The sequence below is a fragment of the Cebidichthys violaceus genome, unplaced genomic scaffold, assembly GCF_023349555.1.
Source record: "Cebidichthys violaceus isolate CVI_PGR_0920_01 unplaced genomic scaffold, fCebVio1.0.p SCAF_4, whole genome shotgun sequence".
Lineage (NCBI taxonomy): Eukaryota > Metazoa > Chordata > Actinopteri > Perciformes > Stichaeidae > Cebidichthys > Cebidichthys violaceus.
In genome coordinates, this window is record NW_027176594.1 from 8,370,826 (window position 1) to 8,395,474 (window position 24,649).

At 38.9% G+C, this 24,649-nt stretch overlaps 1 protein-coding gene across 1 annotated transcript in view; it reads right to left on the reverse strand.

Moving 5' to 3' along the window:
* The window catches only part of ctnna2 (catenin (cadherin-associated protein), alpha 2), a 298,901-nt gene that overhangs the window by 246,917 nt on the left and 27,335 nt on the right, over positions 1-24,649 (reverse strand). The window contains exon 3 of the mRNA XM_068727434.1: positions 2,594-2,789. Coding sequence (XP_068583535.1) covers positions 2,594-2,789 — 196 coding nt within the window. The remainder of the gene's footprint in view (positions 1-2,593; positions 2,790-24,649) is intronic.

Consider the following 24,649-nt stretch of genomic DNA (forward strand, 5'->3'; position numbering starts at 1 on the left):
GATTATATCTTACCCAATAGCAGACAATATATTATCATCTGTGAGTGACTACATGTATGTGTGTGTGTGCATTCTGAATATACACACTCTGCATGTATATATTGTTTAACACCAGTTGAAGATAGAGGTTGTGGTATGACTACAATGAGATGACTGATTGTTCCTTGAATGTGTGTCTGCCCTGTAAATAACCGGTTTAAGGCCCACTACTGACTTGCTTCATCCGATTGAGAGCTCATGGAACTGTGTTGCTTGTTAGGAAATAAATCTCAATTTGGCTTGCCCCAGCTGACTCAAACCCACACAAGCACAGAAATCAATGAGCTTGTAACAGAATGGTCATGAGTGCTGAGCCTTCCCTCTACATAACGTGCTGCAAAGAGGTTTAGTCGTGATTCAACCAGTTAACCTTGGATCATATAACATACCAGAAAAGCATCAATTCCTTTGTCTCTGATCAAAATTCATCACTCACAGCTGTTACCATTAATACAAACTGCATAAACATGTTTATTTATTGTTTTAATAGGAGTTTCTTTGTTTTAAGAAGTAACAATGCCTTTTCCATGTTTATTTACCACCAACAATTTAGTTTTGATGCAACTATACAACTATCTATTGATTACAAATCATATTCTCTAAATTTGCTCATACATTCGTGTGATCTAAATACATTCCTTTGTCTTATAAATGGATGTAGAATTTGTAAAATCTGAAAAATTCTTCTTTTTGGGAACTATTGTTATTGCTATTATTAGACTTATTATGTTTTTATTTGTTGAAAGTGTTTGTTTCCAGTACAAAATGCTTTACTCCAACGTTTTCAGCCACCTTGCCTTCATCAGGGTGAGAGTGCCAGCTCTCTTAGCATTAATTGAAAAATAGTGAGAAAGAGTGTACAAAAAGTATACAAAAAAAGACCCAGAAATGCGCAAAAAAAACAGGTGAAAATGTACCGGACACGTCCTAAAATCCATACACAAGGCAGGCACTCAAACACCGACTGACGCTGATAGTGCCATGAGTCTGCCTGGCCCAGTGATACTAGTGAGGAGTGACAGTACAAAGGGCCTGATTACTGAACCCCTCTGTGGTCTGAAATCAGCATTCATAATTTAATCATGACAAGATAAAGGGGTTTGAGATTATGAGGTCACGATGACACGGGTCTGATGAGGTGATGGCATATTTAGGAGTGTTTTACAATTCACTGTGACCTTAACTAGGCCAATGATGCCGTCTGGGGACACCTCTAGTGGCTGCTAAAAGTCTTCTAAAAAAGGAAATAGTCTTCTAAAGTCTGCTGTGTACAGTGAACATAGCACATTTCTGGCCTCATAGTTCCAAAGTTATTGATATAAAATAATTTTCCCTGACATGTAATTATATCCAACTTAGGAAAAAGGTGTACGAAGAGAGAATGCAGAGTGTCCCATCAGCAGCCCACGTCTGTGCTGAAGGGCTTGTGAGCATGCTCATCTTTTCATAATTGCAGTAAAAGGTGAAGAGATGTGGAGTGTTAACGTTCATCTTGTTTTCTAGTGATGGTCAACCAAGGTCTTTTCCTTAGATTGGGTACAGGTACTGAGTTTCATTCATTGCCTTTTTTCAAAGGGCATAGCTTTGCCATCAAAATAATCAGAACGAGCAGTGTAATTTATTCATGAGCATCAGTTCAAAACAGGCCCAAAGATGTAGAATGTCTTCCATAACCTTTTTTGTTTTTTAACACAGCCTTCCTTTGGTTTTTGGCTCACATGCCAAACAGGTTGGAAGATTGATTTTATCCTTTCTGATGTCAGCTGTGGTGATGACCTGTGTGGCAACAGTCTATTTCACGCCTCAAAAGAGCTGAGTGCCAATATATTCAGTGTTCAACAGTACCGGCAGCCAAGTGGAGCTGACAGTGCAGGATCAGGAATACCCCGACAACACAACATACTAGCTGAGCTACATTTGCTCTTTCTGCTGATGTAGTTATCGAACGGGGAATCCAATTCCGTTGTGGGGACAAACATCTGATTCACATAAAGGCTCACTGACCAAAGAGAAACTTTGAAACTGTGACACTGACCCATGAGAGCGAGAGCTCCCCTGAAGACTGAGCATGATTTGTTGAAGAGTTGTTGCTAATGAAAGTGGGCTTCTTTAATGTCTTACAATTCAGCGAGGCTCCCCACCATCACAGACAGTCGAAGCTCTAACGATGCATGACTTTAGGGTAAACAACTCCAGAATTAGGCTCATTACATTCAAGAAGCTGCGTGCGCCAAGTAAAGCCTGAAACTAATGGGTACTAATCTGTTATATTTAATGGATTTGCCTTGCCACTCATAACTCTACAACTGTTTAAAGCACACACACAACTTTAAACATTTGACTTGTTCTGACAGTCAGAGCGCTTAATACGCTTCCAAACATTATAATTTGTATAGCAATTACTCTCCTTGAGTAGCCTTCAATGCTAGAAAACAACATTGGCATTCCAGTCCTTTTTACAGCAAATGGTTCCAGCAGTGCCAATTATTTCAGCTCCACTCAATATCTGTCAAATGTAAAATTGTGTCTGCATAGGAACATCCAACGAGCTCACCTTGCTTACGGACATCCTCAACAGCAGCAATGAGCTCCTCCTTGAGGTCGTGGCTGTCTTTGGCGATCTGCTCACCCTTTTCCAAAAAGTTCTGGGTGGCCTGCTCAACAGACACTGCCAGGACATGGGCCTTCTTGGAGCGCCCCTTCTTCTTACTGGATGGCCCTTTGTTGCTGGTGTTCACCAGGGTGGTCACCTGGGGAGAGAGGACAGGTCATTACAGTTGGTTGAGTGATATTAACAGCATGTGAAACACAACACAAGGGTGAGAAAAGTGCAGGTTTTGTGCATTTGCAACAGTAATCCTGGCTTTGGAGGTTATGGCACACTGTCATTGTGAAGATCAGCCACTGCCACTAAGAGCAAAAATAAAAACGATAGGATAATTAATTAAACTGGAAAATGAAACTACACCAGGTATATATTTAACATATTAATACACGTTTTCAGTCCTGATAGTGATACCTAGAATTTGGGTATCGGCCGATACAGAGTACCAATCCCATACAAGTGTTAAATTAATTCGGTACATGCCTCACTGTGTGGAAGTGACTGGGGTCATTATTTTATTTGAAAGGCAACACCAGGATTAACTTAAGCAATGCTCTCCTAACGTTGTAAAACAAAATATAACAAATAGATAAATATAAATGTTATTTGCTGAAATTATGTCATCTGATACAAGATCGGCCTACTGTCATATATTTTGGAGAGCCTACACTGCAAAGAGTCAATAGGGTGATGTGTTACTGAACCCTACACAATTTATATAATTGTATTGGGTACAGTCAGCATTTTGCAGTATGTTTTGTAGGAGAAATGCAATAAAATACTTTCTATATCAGCTTCTAGTGAAGTCAAAACAAATGTATGTATTGAACTATATATATATATAACTATTGATCTCTCCCCACAGCAGTCAGGAGGATGACATGCAGGGACATGTGATTTAAGCAAACACAAAGTCTTGTTAATGTTATTGACAGGCATCCTCACTTAAAGTTAAAAGCTTTTACCTAATCAGCAATCGGAGAGTATATACTCAAGAACATGCAAGCCTCATGGTTGAGACATATCTGTTAAATACTATGGACATGCACTGAGAACATGCGTATGGTTTTGGTTTCTTCCACTTCAAAAAAAGTGAGACAAAATGTTTTTAAACTATCCAAATCAGTTATTTTGAGCTACAATGACAGTGTCATTAACATTAAACCAAAATTACCACAGTAATTCCACTTAGGCTACAGGACAGGCAACATAATGCCTGTTAATAACTCATTAAAGGGTGGGAACATGTCCACTGCTTTGCTGCACTGTCTGAGGCCCTAAGGATTCACATGGACAGAATGGCTGATTTACACACTCCAGTCAAATTTTGCTGTAGGAGTATCAGTCAGACAGCAGCTGAACTTGCACAATTGGGTGATATAATTAGTTAGTGGAATATATCAAACGGCCTTCTCTCTAAAAAGCTGGTAAGAGCAAAGTTATGTCCAGGCTGTATTACTTCAGGGCTTCTAGACTTGAATAAAAACGTAAATGATGTATGTCCTTTCTCCGGATGGAGTCAGGAATAGCAGGGCTGACACAAGACCTTTCTCATCTTTTGAAGCTATTTTGACTAGAAAGTAATTCATTATTTAATGACATTATTTTTTTAAATCTGTATTCAAAGCCACCCAGACAACTAACTTTGATACATGTGTTTACCATCAGCTCATCTGCTCTACATCACCTGCCACAGCTGGATGAGCGCTCATTATGAAGTGCAGCGGTGTGTTTATTCCAATCAAAGTTTGTTGAATCAATAACTCATCATTATATTTACACATGAAAGCATTCACAAACCTGCGACACAAACCCCCCTCCACCGCGGGGAGGACACACACGAGCACTTATCTGCCGGCTGACCACACAAAAAGCCTAGATCCACCACCACCACCACCGACAGACACATAAACAAATAGACTCCCTATGCTTTCAAGTTCCACCTCACAGACCGCAGTGAGAATTCTTGTGATTGTTGTTCAGCAAATAAATCAACAGCACACAAAGTGTCCAGGCCGATTAAATGGCAGCTAGTGATGCAAAACATGTGATTTCCTTCTGTGAAGGTCCTTAAAGGAACATAAATGGAATATAATATTGAGAACAATATTTTCACTGGTGTTTAATTACCTGGTCCTCTTCATGATTTATCATTTAATAAAAACTATATAACTATATACAACAGTTCATAAACAAATACATATTCATTGGAAAAGTTGGAGGATAACATAACAAAGTTAAATGATGTCTTGTTTCCTTTGTGGTCCTCTTTAGAGAAAGACAAAGAAAGCAATCACAGATGACTAAGGTACTCCGAACAGTCACATAGGCTACATAAAAAAAAAAAATACATCCTTACATATGCTACAGAGCAAGGGAAATAATATCAACACATTAACTATACCTACATGCATAAGTTCCATAAATATAATGTTATACACGTACACCCAGTGGCCCCCTCACCAGGCGACCCCGTACTCCAATAAAGCGGCCCCGCATCTTTGAGTGTGGACACTTCATTAGGCTCACCCAGCAAAGAGTCCTCTGAGTGCACATGCACATGCAGGCATGTGTACCATGCAAACATGCATACATAAACCCATAAATCCTTTCCCAAATGCAGGGTTAAACCTATAGGACTAACTTGATTTTATTTCTACTGAAAGTCTTTTCCACTCTACTGTTGCCAAGTACGGAAGGGTATTTTGCCCATAACATGTCCATGGCACAATGTCTGTGGCCCTGCCTCTAGCTAACTATCTATGAGAGTCCCTAACTATCTTAAAATAATTCTTAAAAGACCTCATTACCTTACGAGTAAGTCTCAATTCCTGCCGTACCCTATTTTCTACCGTCAACCTTTTTAATTCCTTGAATTGGAAAGGGCCAACGGGAGACGTGGGGCTAAGGTTCAGTACCACCTTTAGTAGTTTATTTTGAGCTGTTTTAAGTTTAGTTTTAATTCTCCTTGGGCTGCTTCTTTACTATGTAGTACAGGCATAGTCTAAGTGAGGCTGTATTAAAACTGAGGCTAACTCAGGGTTTACTTATCCAAAAATTGGGCCTGAAATTAGATTTTGTGGTTCACCTTGGTAATGTTTTAGCCACAATCTAAGTGTCGCCCACCGTTATACTGAGCTCCAAGAATCTACCTCAACCTTACTTTAGAAGCAAATTATATAGATTCAGTTTTCCCAAGGTGCAAAGACAATTCATTTTCAGTCAGTTACTGATGTTTTTTAATTCATCACTTCCCTGGTTCTCAATAATGTCTTATGGGTAACCAGTAAAGCCAAATCATCCTCATTAGAGAAAACAGTGACGTACGCAAACAGATTTCACGTCATGAATGTATAATAGAAAGAGCAGAGACCTAGGACCAAGGACCTTTCCACAAGTACTAGGTAGCCAGTCAAAGAGAAGAAAGGAAGCACAGCTTACAAGGAGTACATTATTTGAATAGCTTAAATGTGCCACTGAACAATTAAATACAAGCTGGGACCTGAATGAGGTTGGATGTTTAATATGATTTCATCAATGATCACTTTGTATTTGATAAAGTCACATTGAGGTTCATTGTTTAGAAGAGTAGAGTTCATGGGAGGCATCTGACTTCATTGCGGCATCAATAAAAATGTAGTTTCATTTGTTTGGCACTGTTCATGGTGGCAATAACATCACGCTGAAAGAATGTTTGCAGTGCACCTGGTCTTTTGAAAAACAGCTAAAGAATATAATGCCATTTTAATCAAACAGGGCAATTGTTTGGGCTAATGACATCCATTAGTTGGCTGCCCATACCATTACACAGTAGATGCACTGCCAGCAGCTGCCAACAGACACAATGGCTGTAAATATGTCTGTAGTCATTGGGATGAAAGATACGCCATTTGATCACATACTGTTCGCCATTGCTTCATGTTATGGGTTTTGTGTCCAGGATACTAGCTCACTGGATGTATAACCTAATAGCCCGAATGTAAAACCCAGAAGTCACCATCACTGCAATATCCTCTTCAAACACCATATCTTGAGTTGGGAGAACCTCATTAAATTCACTGACGTGTGTCTGGTTTTTAAAATTCTACATGGTATGGCCCCACCTCCGCTTAGTGATTTTATTAAACAAAGCGCTCAAAGCAGCAGACTCACTAGATCTGCTTCAAGAGGTGATTGTGTCATTTCACATAGGTCAAGCTCTTTTAGCAAATCTACATTCTCTGTGACGGCAGCTCACTCGTGGAATACTCTGCCACCACATATACGCACACAAAACATGTACACAACATTCAAACACAGCCTTAAGGAATGGCTTGTTGCCAATCAGGTGTGCAAGCATTGATGTACTGTCAGTCCTGCCTGCTTGTTTTGTCTATATGTGCATTTGTCTTGTTCACTGTTGCTATTTTCTATTTTTGACGTGTACATTATGTGCCTCAGTGTTATATATGTGCTTGTACTGTAGGTGGGTTTGTTCTGCCTGACGCATGCTGCAGCCTGTTATGTCTGCTCTGCTCTAGTGTCGTACACTTTTCTTTTGCTTATATGTGTATTGGTTTTGTCTATACGTTACTGTCTATCTATGAATTTTAATTCCATTTTAATTTGAAATTTTGTAATTTTTAGGCTGCCTTCAAACATCTGGCCGGGGACAGCAGATGAACACTAGCCTCTCTGGCTAACTCTGACTCACTTACAGTTTCACTGTTGATTGGTGTGAATTGTCCCTGAAAAATAAATAAATAAAATAAAAATAAAAATAACCTGATTACCCAACGTGGGACTTATCCGTTTATTAAACATTTATTAAATGATAAGGGCTAAATAAATGCCTTTTAGTTTAGGGATATATTCAAGTATGTAAAGCCCCAGAGATTTCCTGGCTGCAGTTCCATGGAAGTAGTGATTACATTGGACAATCCCACAGTGACATGAACTGTAGGCAAACTGCAGACTTTATGTGCTGTCTGTTGTAGACAGTTTTGCACCTTCTTCAGATATGTTAGCTCGGAGATTAGGGGTCAAGTGTATGGATTTATTAGATCTTGGCTGAACCTAACGTCTATACCTATATCATGCATTTTGCAACAGAGAATGGGAACATACTGAGTTATGGGTCTGCATAATTCATCTGCACTTCAAACGCTCATTTATTCATTAACACAGGTCTGGGCCGTGGAATACACAGGGTGTGTTATGTGTCATGTAGCTTTCCACAGGGATCCAATCAGTAAAGTCAAAGCTTGTTGACTCTTTGTTCTGCAACAGTGACTTAAAAAAAAAGCTTGATGTATATTTAATTATGCCGCAATAACCTCACAGCATGCACTGAGGCAGATTCAATTTATCTACCTTCATACAGATTTAACTGTTCTATTTTTATGATATCTAGCTGTGTCTGCACGCAGATGCCTCGCCGCATGTCCTCAGAATGAGCTCTAAAGAAATACAGCGGAAACAACTGATAAAAAACATGTATTATAGGGTGTCTGTCACAGCAGACATGTTGGCTCGTCATAGTAGGAAAAGCAGAGGTGTTACTAATAATATTTACAATGGCTACATGGTATTCAAGTCTCCCAATCAGCCATATGACAGTGTGACAGTGACCAAAAATGCACAATACCAGGACCTTGAAATTCGTCAACCCTGGTATACTGCATGGTAATACCTCCTCTGAAATTACCTTTTAAAGACAGATGATTTGAAATTATATAGTACAAGCAAGCTGAGTGAAGAGGGTGCTGTGTAAATTTAGACAGAGAACAAATTTGAAAGACCTACATAAATGGACAGCGGAGTTGGCTGTTTGACTTTTGGAACATGCACAGCATTGACAGCCATCAAGTTCATACTCTATCAAGAAAACAGAGAAAGAATGCTGCACCATGTTGAAAGCCTAAAACACTGCAAGCAATGAATACGTTTGAATAAAGTTTGTAATGCCCCCAACACAGACACACTCACAATCGTAAACACAATCTTGTCACTTGCTGAAAAAACGTGAGTATACCTTTATTATTCGAATATGTCACATCTTATGAAACGGGAGTTACATTTGTACGATTTTCTATCATGTGTTATATAGATAAACTAATTGTACTGACTAGTTTGAAAAAGACAAATGAAATATATGAATAACATGAATTGGAGATGGGACTAAATAAAAAGGGCTTGGAAGGGATTTAAGGCAAACATACTTTATTACATATCTATTGTAATAAACGTTCTGCTGCGGTGCAAGATTGAGATTAAGAATATGTGAGCTATTTATCATACAACCTTAATTGTCAGTGTGATCTTAACCATAGTCCTTTACTTATTCCCCCTCTATAGGCACATGTCCATGGAGTGAAATTTGCACAAAATGGTCACAAATATGGAATACATGTACTAGAAATAAAAAAAATAGGGTTTACAAATGTGGATTACGATTTGTGTTATGTAATGCTATGTTTTGCAGATTTTCTTTACTCCATACATGTTTCTATTTTAGGATAGAGCAGTATAGGATCCGTCCTGTTCTCTCATAATGCCACAGGGCCTACTGTAGCACTGTGTAGTCAAATGATAAATGGTGTCATAAAGCTATGTTGTATGCATAGGCAATGTCACGACTTAAAAAAAAAAAGTCTGAACCCATCAATAATAAGAACTGAACATACGGACTAATCAAATGGATCCTTCAGGGAAGAGGTAAAAACAAAAGAAGTTTTGCGAAAAGAAATGAAGTGGGGCATAATAAGTTTTGCCGAGTTCATCCAAATGTGGCCTAATGCGAAACTAAATAAATTCAGTGACTGGGCAAGGCAGCCTTGCACTTTTCTACCAGCTGGTAATTGGCCCTGGGCAAGCCCATTTACTGTGTGTATTAGCAGCGCTGCTTGGACTTTATGCAAGAACACACTGTGGTTATTTCCATACAGCCACAAGTTATGTCATGTCTCAGGCGTAGCCCCGACCGCTCACACACCACAAGCTTTACTTTGTAGACTACGGTCATAGATATGCTATATCACAGGTATTGAGCTGTAAAAGTAGACCTGAGTGATCTTGGGTATTTGGTAAAGCATCAGATTCTTTGTGTTCCATTATCAATAGCCGGCAATGTTGAAAGGCAAAAATCAAAGGAAGCATAGTAGCTTCAAACGACCGTCACAGGCTTAATGAGAACGTACATCAGCTGTATCTGGTCACGTGAAATGGTATGTGTTAATATGACTGAAGGCAGTGACTCGTGGGAATAAGTCCACTGAGTTGTCTCTATAACTTAAGCCAATTACATAATTGGCTTTTACTAAGCATATAAAAATACCAGCCAGCAAGCAGAATCTGTAAGCCAGCATAAAGATTGAAATGTAGAAATCTTATCATAAGATTTAGAATTATATGACTGGACGTACATGGCGGGATGGCAAAAGAGCAAAAGGAAAAGGATAAGGAAAAGTCTTCCCATACGATGCAACAATATAACATATTTAATTCTTAACCAACTAAAGAGGGGAAGTGTCGCCTGCCTGATGAGTAAAGAGGACACACCACCAGCTCATTATGTTGTTATGAGCTGAGCCACAGCGGTCCTACACAGCATTATCACTAAATGGTGCTTCTAACATGGTATGTTCATGCTGTGCTTCTCCAAGGGACAGGTTTAAACACAATAAGTATGCACAAAAACATGCTTAGGAACGGAACACGGCACACGGAAGGGAACACGGAATGGAACACGGAACATTGAACGGAACACAGAACACGGAACACGGAACGTTCTTTTTTTTCCCCCACCATATTAATTGGTACAAAAATTGCACAACTGTCCTATACTAAGTATATCAAGGTTTATTGGAGCAAGCAGCGTGATAGGGCAAAGTGGAAATGTAAATCAGAGACCAAATCAAAGTCAAACAATGGTGATTCTTTTGGAGTCCATATTAAATCATCATAGCAACATAATGTACATTATAAACTTATTTATAATGTCTGTTTATCCTTTCTTGTAAGTTTGTTTCAATATAAATGCTATGATCAAAACAAAAACAAATGACCTCTCTGGTGATGATAATTGAGATAATTGATGATAATTGAAAATTGTGATGAATTCATTTTCAACACTACTTGTGCATGAATAGCACAATCATGTGTACTGGCATTGCATAAGGATGGCCAATCTGGCGTTTGCACTGGTACATAGAGTAGGTAGGTAGGTGACATACTGTATATTCATAATCAAACAGTTAATTAAGGATGCATTTATATTCATCTATGAACTGTGTAATTGGAATTCAGTGCAATTTATGTGCACAAAATCACATATTGAGATTTATAAACCTAACAATGCATAGCTTTATTAATTTAATGAAGATCTCCCTAGAAAAAGAGTTTTTTAATCTCAATGGGACTCTCCTGGTTAAATAAAGGTTTAAAAAAAAAAAAGAAAGAAAAGTATTTGCACGCACATTTCTAGATTTGAGCAGAGTTTTAGTTAATCTACCGTATACATCTGGCCCAGGCGCTGTCTTGCGTTAGCACCATCGCACTTGCCAAACATTATTCACATGGAACGGAACACGGAACACGGAACGGAACACAAAACTCACAGTACACTATGTTTACCAGTAAGGTCTCAGGGCATGTGTGCAGAGATTCACAGGGATTAGGCTGACAGTCCACAAAAAAAGGTTTGAATCATTACAAACAAAATATCGATTAGAAACTGGCAGCTGAACAGATTCAGCACTTGTCATATTGACGTGGCAAATATTGCACGAAACTGTGGACAGTTGACTACTATGAATGTGGATAATAGGCCATTCCTGGGTCAGTACTCTCCCCAAAGAACATTACCAAATGTCCCGAAAGATTGATCGTGTGAGGAAGTACCGACACACACACACAGCGATGACCACAGACACACATCAAGACACGGTCATTGGGCAGGAAAGACACAAGAACACAGATGAGCAATGAGAACAAAAATGGCTGAAACATAACCAAGACACAAGGAAGATGGGGAAATTATATCTACAACGATTGGCTTGCATTGTCATTCGCAACACATTAATAGATTGATAAATTACAGCTTCTGACTCGTTTGTCTTGTCCTGAATTAACACTCCCTGCTACTGCAATACTGTATATTCTTCAAACACATGGTGGAGAATGAAGCTTAGGTGGATTCATGTAGTTTGTGGCACCATGTTTTTTAGCGGTTTCCCACCCTCAACCCAACCATGTCCGACTCCATTTATTTCTCACACCTTCGTCATCAGCAGTCATGCCTCTGCCGAAATTCCTTCAATTTAGCCCCAGCTATTAAATCCTGCTCAAGTATGCAGGATGTTAGCCCGCGACTCAGATATGGAAGCTCACTGCTGACTGGATAACACATACTGTATTTGCACGTCATTGGACACTGAAATAGTATGCTGGCATGACAATTCACCACTAACAGCAAATAATATCAAGTTGTTACCCCAGCCTTTGCATACAGATTTGATTTTGTTCTATCCTAAAATGGAAATGCGCTGGAAATTCAGTGTTTGGACAACAAGTCCCTCTCTATCTAACAGAACCGGACAATGTTTGTTTGTTTTTTTTAGTAGCGATGAGATATCAAAGCATTTCCAACATTCAGTCTGAGATGGGAAACAGTTTACAGGTAATACACACTGTAAGTGATTATTCTGCGGCAGTGGTGAGGCTAACCTTTCCTTCAGGCCTAAGGAGTTGTTGTGCCCTGCCCTCCCATTTTATTGCTGATCAATAGTATTAAATGCCATGCGGCCTTTCCTCTCCAGAGCACTGGCCAGTGGACTGTCCACTCCCTAATAAATCCTCGTGGCTCTGCGCAGCCATTCAATTTTCCGCCTTCAGCCTCTGAGACTTGCATCCAACGGATGAGTGATGCACTATAACTGTTGAACATTTAACAAAGGCCATGTGCATGCTTGTGCACGTGTAGCCAAACTGCACACACATGCATCATCATGCAAACCCATACACAGCTCCTGAGAGACTTTGGCCCCCTCCTACAGAAAGTGATACACATAACCTTCCCTGTTAAATAATTAATGAGGCCATTTATGTCCATGTGTAAAGTGCATAATCTGTAAAAAAGCTCAGGGGACAAACACAAGAGGGGGTCCTCTATGTTTTCCAAGTGGATGGATCAATCACCTAGCTGTGAGAAGGACAATACAGAAACCTGTTTGAACAAGGGTGTGTTCACAAAGTGAAAATAATACACACTATATACAGTATAATCATATCATATCATGGGAGGAAAAACATGCAAATATACTGCATATCTACTCATATTCTCATGAACTGTGCTGATAAAAACGAAGCTTAAATTTTTCCGCGCTGAAGGCTGTGCTCACTCTTCATTATACCCTGTTATTTAAAACATCTTCTGAAGTTAACAAGTGCTGAAGTGCAAAGCAGTGAGGATTAGCAAGCATTACGTTAAGTACCTGAATGGGTTATTGGGTGGCAAAGAGGAAGGGTTTTAGCACGAAGTGTCACATTGCAGGGGTGTCAAGCTCTGACATTCTTAACCATGCGGCGTGTTCACTTGCAACCATCTCCTCATAAAACCTCCTGGAAGCGTACTTAGTGTTAAAGCCTGGAGATGAATGTTGCAGAGGAACAGTGCCGTGCAATGATGGATAGGAAAGAAAACTGATGAATAATACAACATAGCGCTGGTGTTCAAATATCTGCATCTTTTTAGGTGTATTTGTCCTACTTATATATATATATATATATATATATATATATATATATATATATATATATACATATATATATATATATATATATATATATATATATATTTTCACCAAATTGTCAGGTTTATCTAAATACTTGCAGTTTTGTTGAACTTTTTAGCATTTTACAATGATACACTGACTCTGTATATCCACACATTTTCTACCCCACAAGAATACATTTGGACTCAATCTGACTTTACTTACTTTAAGTTATGAGCACTCATGGGATGTAACAAATAGTGGCAAGAAAACATGGAGAGGAGCCAGTAGAATCAATGGTGTTATCTACATTAGTGGTTCACACATTTTACAAGGTGAACTTCTGAGAAGAGAACTCCTGCATTCTGCTTGGAGAGTGCAACAGTCTTTCTGTCTCACCCATAATGTTTCCTCATTAGTAACCCTCGTAGCCCATGTTCTTCTACTCTGTTTGATCCTCCCACTCCTTCATTATCATTCTCACCACGGATGTCTTTTTGCTATCCATGAGGTTACTAAATTCCCTTTTTGAGGCATGACAGAACCTTTTATGATGCACAGTTGATCTACAAAGAGCAGGTCAATACAATATATCCTGCCAACACTTGATGTAAGGACAATTCTCCAAAAAAAGCCCAATGGGGTAGCCAATCTCTGGATACAAATACAGTTGTGGTCAAAAGTTTACATACACTTGTAAAGAACATAATGTCATGGCTCTCTTGAGTTTCCAGTTATTTCTACAACTCTGATTTTTCTCTGATAGAGTGATTGGAACAGATACTTCTTTGTCACAAAAAACATTCATGAAGTTTGGTTCTTTCATGACTTTATTATGGGTTAAAAGAAAAAGTGACAAAATCTGCTGGGTCAAAAATATACATACAGCAATATGAATTAGCAATTTTGGTGACTTAGAAAGTTGTGTCAATGAAATGAGCTTCATAGCATGGCCTCTTAACTTCTTGTGAGTGATTATGAGAGACTACAACTGGTGACTTCTCTGAGGCCATTTAAATAGGGCTCATTGGATACAAACGCCCACAAACGCTACAATGGGAAAGTCAAAGGAGCTCAGCATGGATCTGAAAAAGCAAATCATTGACTTGAACAAGTCAGGAAAGTCACTTGGAGCCATTTCAAAGCAGCTGCAGGTCCCAAGAGCAACAGTGCAAACAATTGTTTGTAAGTATAAAGTGCATGGCACTGTTTTGTCACTGCCACAATCAGGAAGAAAACGCAAGCTATCACCTGCTGCTGAGAGAAAATTGGTCAGGAGGGTGAAGAGTCAACCGAGAACCACCAAAAAGCAGATCTGCCAAGAATTAGAAGCTGCTGGAACACAGGTGTCAGTGTCCACAGTCAAGCGTGTTTTGCATCTCCATGGACTGAGAGGCTGCCGTGCAAGAAGGAAGCCCTTGCTCCAAAAGCGGCACCTTAAGGCTCGACTGAAATTTGCTGCTGATCACGTGGACAAAGATAAGACCTTCTGGAGGAAAGTTCTGTGGTCAGACGAAACAAAAATCGAGCTGTTTGGCCACAATGCCCAGCAATATGTTTGGAGGAGAAAAGGTGAGGCCTTTAACCCCAAGAGCACCATGCCTACCGTCAAGCACGGTGGTGGTAGTATTATGCTGTGGGACTGTTTTGCTGCCAATGGAACTGGTGCTTTACAGAGAGTAAATGGGATAATGAAGAAGGAGGATTACCTTCAAATTCTTCAAGATAACCTAAAATCATCAGCCCAAAGGTTGGGTCTTGGGCGCAGTTGGGTGTTCCAACAGGACAATGACCCCAAACACAGATCAAAAGTGGTAATGGAATGGCTAAATCAGGCTAGAATTAGGGTTTTAGAATGGCCTTCCCAAAGTCCTGACTTAAATCCCATTGAGAACATGTGGACAATGCTGAAGAAACAAGTCCATGTCAGAAAGCCATCAAATTTAACTGAACTGCACCAATTCTGTCAAGAGGAGTGGTCAAAGATTCAACGAGAAGCTTGCCAGAAGCTTGTGGATGGCTACCAAAAGCGCCTAATTGAAGTGAAAATGGCCAAGGGACATGTAACCAAATATTAGCACTGCCGTATGTATATTTTTGACCCAGCAGATTTGATCACTTTTTCTGTTAACCCATAATAAAGTCATGAAAGAACCAAACTTCATGAATGTTTTTTGTGACACAGAAGTATCTGTTCCAATCACTCTATCAGAGAAAAATCAGAGTTGTAGAAATAACGGGGAAACTCAAGAGAGCCATGACATTATGTTCTTTACAAGTGTATGTAAACTTTTGACCACAACTGTATCTATTGGAACACTTTTTTTTTTTGGTTACCAAGAAATACCTAAATATACCATTCACCGAGTGTGTGTGAAAAAAAAGAGTCAATGATTAGTCCTTTGGGAATTCCGCAGCACTCCGCAGCACAAGAAAGTGGGTTTCAAAATCATTGCGCAACCCCAGCTAATTAGAACATTTCAGCAACGATGCATTTCAACTCAAACTTTCCACCTCTATTTAAAATATGAATATAATAAAATGCCAATGAGTCCTCATTTGACTCGTGCTTAATTTTGGCATGACATGCCTTGAGGTTTCACGTAATCTTCACAACAAATGGCAGAGAATATGCCAATCCGAGATGCCGTTCACTTCAAAGACAGGCCACATAAAAGCTTTCTAAAATCTCATTCTGAAATGGCTTCAAGCGTGAGATGTGGTCACAATAACGAGCGTCAAAGAAATTAGTGCAGCAATCAACAGAAAAACACGGCTTCAAGGAACGTGTGGGAATACAACAGTGCTGTGAGGTTTGGACGAGATGATACAGTAGTAGCAGTAGTAGTGTGGTGTGCACAACAGCTTCCCAAACAGCAGGCCAGCACCGGTAAACTAATAAAGGGACTTACAACTCTACTGGGCATCCTCTGCATGTGATCATCGCCATGCACTCTCTCACTGTAACCTTCATTCCCACTCCACAACTCCACAAGCCTTCCACATTTAGTAATCCACACATGATGACAGTTGATCACATTAGACCCAACCAGGTATTACAGTCATGCTGACATTACTTTAGCCCTTGCTCACAATGAGACTTGGGACTGTCTAAATAAATGTTGCAGCAAACTTTGATTCAATGAAATCACAAAATGATCGATGTATTTCGACCATACTTGCATTTTCTTTGGTCACAGATCTTAAAAATGACTGGGATGTACCCCAAATCCCTCCCTCGTTTACTCATTCACCAAGAATAGTTCACTCAATAGTGAGCAGTAAATAGAGATTTTGCACACTTAATTATTAATATACCAAAAAAAATGTTCCATGACACAACTGGCATCCTATCACTGCATCCAAAAAAAACAAAAAGAGTTTCAGCGGGCTGCTGCCATGATCACTGTAAAGTCTGGGCGTGACACCCTTTGTGCTTCAGTTATCGCCAGCTCTCTGAAGAAACTAATAATTTCACTGTAACTGCCTGTGGTTATTAGCAATGATCTTTTACAACTGGACTGTTTTTGCAATTAAAATTTGCATAGAAAAGGGTCAATTCTGAGCAAAAGGTATGCATATTACCTCATTCAAATATGTGCAAATAGCACAGGAACACTGATTGGCTATTTGCTTGGCATTTCACCCTTTGTGGGTGCTTTTAGAATTACACAGTTTATATTTCTCTTACTTGTGCAGTTTTAGTGCAATCCTGTGAATTCATCCCTCAGAATTTGGACACTAACTCAGACGGTAAAATAAAGTGCCCTATGTAGTAAATAGGGAGTGATTACTAATACAACCTGAATGTAATAATGTCAGTTAAACTGCACTATGGAACTGTGCAAGTAGGGGTTTCTGCTTGCAACACAATGTTGAACTGAAAAAAAAACTGCCCATAGCAAACGGTTGTAAAAAAATAATTGATTTTACAGTTCCAGCACAGTCCATATGGTACTTGACAGCCAGCTAATTATTGGCGATGTCTTTACTCCACAAAATCATTAGAAAAGCCCAGACAGGTATTTGTAGAATAGAGTCTAATCCATTTATACAAGTGCAAGAACTCAAGCACATTGACCGACTTGTGTGCACACTATATCTGTTATAGCATGCACTATATCAGATGAAATATTTACCACACAAAACTAAAGTAATTAATGGGTTCAATCAATCTTATATAACAAAAGTATGCAACTTCTTACAGAGGTACCAAACAAACAGGGAAGCATAGCAAAAGTTGTATAGTGAACACTAACTCTGCTTAGAAGTAAATACCAGAGCAAAGTGAGACAAAACTGGAAAGAGAGCTGTAGACCAAAGTAGTTTAGCAGTTGAGCTCAGCAAGTAAATTATTCATGGAAAAGTTGGCTTGTTTTGTGGTATTTTCTGTTCTGTAAAATAATAAGAATAATAAGTGTCATCAAGTTAACCCTGGTTTATAGGTCATATGGGAAGAGGGTGGCTGTATGGAGGAAATTAAAATTAAAATGATTTAAACCGCATATATATAAAAAATGGAATAGAGAAACAACAAGCAGACAGTCATTTTTGACTATTCAGCCTCATTTAGAATACATCTGTGCTGATCTTGCTCTCAGCCAAATATGCAGACACTCAGAATCTCTGATTATCCGTCTGCTTCTTTCCCTTTCATCCTCTTCCGCCCTGTCTCTCTCTTACAGACATACCACAGAGCAGGGAGGCAAAGCCACTGCTGGCTCACAGTCAGAGTCATTCGAAGATCCCAAATGGATCAGCTGTGTTCCACCCATAGATCTGCTCAGCACCTTCACAGCATAGGCTGCTGAGTGGCATTATGTCACAGTCTTACACATCCAGGGAACTACTACAGTATAGAGAGTAAGTGTGTGTTTATGTTGGTTTACAAAATATCTGATGAGGCAAACCTGTATGGATGGTGGTAGTGGTGGTGGTGAGTGAATGTATCCTAATACAACCTATTGGAACTGTTAGAACTAGTGGTGCAAGGTTGAAGTCTGTAAACCATCAGAACTTCTAAATGTTATCCTTTTACTTTGTTATAGTAATTTATAGCGTTTTCTTTCTTCATTAAAACACACTATTCTAATAATTAATCTCTAATATCTATTTATGTTTTTGTGAAAACCTCTTCTTCAAACAACTGTATATATTCAAGTTTCTCACCAAAACTACATTTTACAAGATTACATGAGAACACATCATGATAATGTTATAATACACCTTCGACCAATAGTCATTTTCACTGAACAGAGCCTGAACGCATCATAATGTAACTGAATGGCACCTTCGTTCTCCTCCCGTCAATTTGAACACGGATTTCTTGTTTACATTGTAACATTATCAGAGATCGGCGACTAGAGAAGCATTAATGTCCGTGTCCTGATCGCATATTTTAATAAATAGTGGCGTCAGTAAAACTTTATTTCACACCGTCATGGTTAACGTTAAACTGTGTAATCAATCCGCGGTTCACATGCGTGCCGAACCGCGAGGTGGGATCCGTACGGATCACGGATCGACTATGGTCCGTTACTAGTTACAACCTGTCCTGTCCTGGTTCTCAGATTAGCTGACATTACAAGGCACATAGTACAGACCTTGGACTCTCCTCTGCTGCTCCCACAGCTCCCATGCACTAGACAGGAAGTATTCAATAATGAATAAAAAAACATTCTCTCTCCCTCTCATTTCTTTATATATATATATATATATATATATATATATATATATATTTTTTTTTTTTTTTTTTTTTTTTTTTTTTTTTTTTTTCTTGCAGGAGGAAAAAGTGCTTGTTACATGGTAAACTATAAAAATACGTATGTTGGAAACTGCAGCCTTGAGAGCTGCTAACTGAAAAGAGATAACGAAACAAAAGAATGCATACACTTTTTATAAGTGTAATTCAAATAAATTCAGCTAATTTAAAGTAAAAACTAGAAACTGAAAACATTTATCAAATTTAAAAGTCAAAAGAACTCTTATGTGTTTTAAAGTGCAGGCTTTTGCTTTGTCTTTAAAATAAGAAAAGAAATGATTCCTTTTTGTCCCTGATGATGAAAGCAAAATGTGCAAAAAATGTTCTCTATCACTCTGAAGAGGACATCCTGTAAATGTGCATTTGACACTCTAATAACAAGCTTGTTTAACATACTCTTAATTTGTTTACATCATATTTTATTGTACATTTTAATATTTTTTACTTAAATATTATGTCTTATACTATTGCACTGTTTATTTTATTAGATAGCAGAACTGAAATATAACAGTCATAACTGTTTTCATTAGTGTATAATCACCTGAAGCTAAGAATCATAACATTTCTGTTGGGTTAGAACGAGTCCTTCATATCTACATAGGGAGCAGGCCCTCTTCATGGAGTCCGCCATGTTGTACCACCATGTTTCTACAGTAACCCAGAACAGACGAACCTTTCACGTTTTCCCTTCACCTGAAGGCCCCCTAGTTCTCAGACAACTCTTGGAAAGGAAGGTGTGTTAACGTGCAACCTCACCACTAGATGCCACTACATCCTACATACTGCTCTTTTAAGTGGCTTAAGCCATTATTAACAAAACAAATATGAAGTTAGGATTGTTTTTGACCAGGCATCATAGTGACTTGAGTCTGTGCTTGTAATAATAGAGCTATAAACCAATGTGTCCAGATGTGGTATATTTTCTATGACAACCAGCATCTGTGCATGGCTGCTTTTCACAACCATGGGGCAAGCCATATGCTGACATAGCAAGTTGTCAGAAGATACAGTCCAAAGACAGGAGAAAAAAATGTTTCACAAGATCCAGTACTGACCCTGAGGCACCGGAGGAGGTAATGAGACATAAGCTAACAGGGGGCACTCTGCATTATGACACAGATGTCATCTTTATTGCACTAATCTGTGAAAGTAAAGTATTACAATATGTACTTGCATCGCCTTTCTCAGGAGAACATCAGTTTGAATGCATTGTGGCTGTGTGTGTGTCAGTGTGTGTTACTCAACCCTTATGAACAGAAAGGAAAGTGAAGGGGATAGCAGAGCCCCAATAATGAAGATAAAATGAATGAGAGTAACAGATAACGAGAGTAATTCAAGTTCCTGTAGAGTACATGTGTGTGAGATCAATATATAGAAACAACACTGCACTTATTTTCAGCAACCGAAGGAGTGCAACATCTGCTGTGATCTAATCAATTAATATGTAAGAGTATGCAGGGGCTTATACAAGGATATGGAGATGTCTGCCAGTGGGAAGAAATAGCCAGCTTCCGGGGTCATGCTGTAAAAGCCCAAATTTAGTGGCCTCTGGTGAATTCTAATATCCCATCATAAACATTGATCTTAATAATTGCATATTTTAACGAGTTTGCCAACCCGAAACATGTAATGAATTATCGTAAAGTAAAATAAGGCTTTCTGTGCAACCAAGGCCCAGGTACAACTTTATTATATCTGAATATGTATCACTGCAATAAAAGTTGTCTCTGAGTCATTAAACTAAATCAGGAGTTATTTTTGTTTTTCCCTCTGAAGCGAGATGCTGTAGCCAACAAGCTGTTGCCAAATTCCTAAAATCATGACTACTCTTCAGCCTTTGAGAAAGACTGTTCTGTGGTTTAAATAAAAACTCTGAAGAGAGGTAAAGCATCCCTTCTTGCCTCCAAAAAGTGTCAGTTTGAGGTCCAGACTTTCTCTTCTTCCGCGAGCTTAATGGATTATGACAGTGATGCAGCATGAAGCCTTAATCCCCTTGCCGCCGCCGTCTCGCCTCCCTTTATGTTAAAACCCTTGACTTGCGTGTGTGTGTGTGTGTGTGTGTGTGTGTGTGTGTGTGTATGTGTGTGTGTGTGTGTGTGTGTGTCAGGTGCCAAGCAATGCTAGGAGCCAAACCTTGGGCTTGGATGACACAAAAACAAAAGGGGGTTAAAGCATCCACTGCTGACAGCCAACTATACCTTCAGGTGCCCTGCTAGCCTATTAGCAGGCTTTGAAGTAAAAATAGCTGTCAGTGTAATAACCAAGAAAAGCAAAAGAAATAAGAATATACCCACCCAGTACTGTTTTTGCTGTCTCTCCCAAACACTACTAAACAATGGTTCATGTGGATTTCGACGAGTAGAAACACAAACAGCTCCTTCCTCATGTCACAGTGTGCTGTCTGTTAATAAACTCTCATTCTGACTTCTTGTCTGCCCTCAAAGCAGGACTTGTTCCTATAGCAAAAGAACCAACAACACCTACAGTGCTGTACAATTATCAGTGTATACATACTGTATAGAAGTTATTCACATTTGAAGAAGTTTATAAAAGTGCTGGACCAGAATCAGCTGTGTACATAGCGTTAATATACAGAGCTAGTAAAGAGATGACCCCGTATGTATTTAGACACTGACGAAGTTGGCATGAATACTCACCATGAATGAATCTATGTTGTGTATTAAAATCAACCATGGGAAATAGAGGCCCCTGTCGTAAGAGACAATAACGAGGACATTATTTGATAGCTTTCTCCGGTCCAGCAAACTGGACAGACCTGCATCCCATGGAAGCAGAATGCAATGTCAACGACCAAACATCCCAATTGTGGAAATCACATTCAAGAGGCGGAATTAGGGAGGAGAGATCAGGGGGTTTTAACCCTGTAAGAGCCAACACCTTTTCTGTGGCTTTACCAGCTGTGTGAGGCTGATAAACATGATATCAATACACCGACAATGGAACTTGTAAAATGTCAAACTTAGTATGGCTAGACTCTCTTTAGCTAAATTCAAAACTATAGAATACTTTTTAAATGAAGCATCATAAGTGTCATAATCTCTAAAACCAATCAAACTGGGATGCATATCACAGTAACAAGAGCTCAATTCAAAAACTAACTGTGCAAACGAACAGCTCAGCTGCTGCATCTGACTGCAGAATAATTAAACAACAGCCTCAAAGCAAAATGACCTTTGACAGCAATTATTCTGCATACTACAAATTCAGACTGCAGATTCATCCTGAATGAAAGACATTTACCATTTCAAGACAGAGAAGCTGTCAACAGTGATGGGTTTTTATGACAGGAAATGCAACCAGGCAGAAGTGGTGGAGGATGAGTCAAACAAACACAGGACCTCCGTCTAGGAGACAACGAGTAAACGTTGACATTGGGTGAGTCTCAACGTCTGGAATGCTTCCTTGGTAGAACGGGTATTAAAAGCAGGCTCCCTCAGAGGCGACTTCAAGACTCCACAGCATCGGAGAGCACACGTTGTAGAATACAATACAATTACTGGTAGGAGTATTGATTTTGCATTCGTCAAAACAATATACACAAGTCATTATCATTATTTATAAACATACAAAACAAGCCACCAGACTCTAGACATTGAAAAAAAATATTTTATCTCGCAAATTGTAAAAAAAACACTTCATTCAAACTCGACAGAAACAAAACAAAGCTCGTCAAAACCATCTTGGTTGGCTGTAAAATCACATCCTTGGATGTAAAAAAGAAACAGTCGTTATGCTCTCCTCAAACCTACCAGACTCCTTTGAAAAACAGTCATTTTACCTCGCTGAGTGTAGAAAACACACTTCATTTAAACTCGACAGAAACAAAGTAAAAGTCATCAAAACTGAAGTGGAAAGACGAGGCTAACAAAGACAGACAGTCGCCCACTGTGGTTTGGTGGAAGTAAAGCGTTAATTCACAGAGTTCGTGTGAATGTACTGGCAGCTGTCTCTCTCTCTGCTGTTGCTGGCCTCAGTGCTATTAATAGCTCGCTGAACAAGTCCATCGCAAAAGTCAGAACACACTTCTAAATTAGGCCTTGTAGATATAATATGCGTAAAGAATCAACAACTGGATTGGCAATTTCAGATTTTGGCAGACTGCTTAAATAAGCAAAGGTTTAGAAGCATATTTCCTGTTTCCAACTCTTGGGACAGGAAATTAATAATGCACATTGTTGTGGGTGTTTTAGGTGCGCGGAGGATACACACATGCATCCTTCAAAATCCTCGGTAGAACTCAAAGCATCCTCAACATTGGAACGGTCCTTCAACGATCTTTCTCTGACTTTAGGAAACTCCAAATTTCTGCTACACAAAAATGTTAATCTTTGCTTTTCTTTTGGATAATTTTATCTCTTCAGGGTTGAACAAATAGGGGAAATGTCTCAACTAAATGTTTAATCCTAATTATGACTGTCAATATGATAGTTATTTGTAATCATTGTCGTAGCCAATCAGTCATATTTGGCCATAATTTCAATGCTGAATTTGTTTATTAAAGAGAATTAATTTAACAGAAAATGTGTCTTTTGCTGTAGTGTATTGATTGAAAGCACCAAACAGCAATTATTTTTTTGGTTAATAAAAAATGGTGGACAGGAACAAGCCTGGTATTAAAAAAGTACAAAGGGAACTCCAATTGAATAGTTTATTAAAAATGATGGGTGCTGTCTATGTTTTTTTTTGTAAATGGTATATTCATAGTTGAAGTGATAGTCCAATAAGCACACACAACAAATAAAGCAAAGCAAGCCAAATAAACAAACCATTCTTTCTGTGTACATAACAAGTCAAGATGAAATGAAATGGGTGAGCAAAAACTAAATAAACATACAAACTAATGGTCCAATGTGTGTGAGAGAGAGGCAGCGCAGAAGAGAAACTGTCTTTTCTCTGATGAAATACAGTTTGACAGTTGAAATGATGAACACCTCTCACCCTGAATATTTGCATTGGAGATTTTTTTGTTCATTAGAAGCTACTGCTGTGAAACAATTACACGGGAAACACTACATGTGAGACAGATGTGAGATCTGGGATCAGCACACTTACATTTACCAGAAGTGCAAATCCACTAAATTAGTAGCAATAGCACCAAGACGCAGTGAATGGGATGGCTTGTTTTTTGTTTTATTGTGGTTTTTTATGCTCAGTCAGTTCACCTCAATACACTGACATGGTGTCAGTATTTTACTGGGGAGACAGAAATTAGTCTGTCGGAAATATTGCAGCAAAGAATCATGGAACAGCTATATATTTTCAGTTCATAAAGGATAGCATAATGTTTCCCACAATAAAAGGAATAAAAAGAAAGGAACAACACATCCTTAGTTAGCATATGAAATATTACCTTTTTAACTATCAATACCAAGCATACACATTAACAAATGACCCTCAACCTCCAGAAGTCAAGAACGGTGTCTTGCAAAGTTACATGATGTACATTCTTACATGTTAAAAGTTTAATTCAAA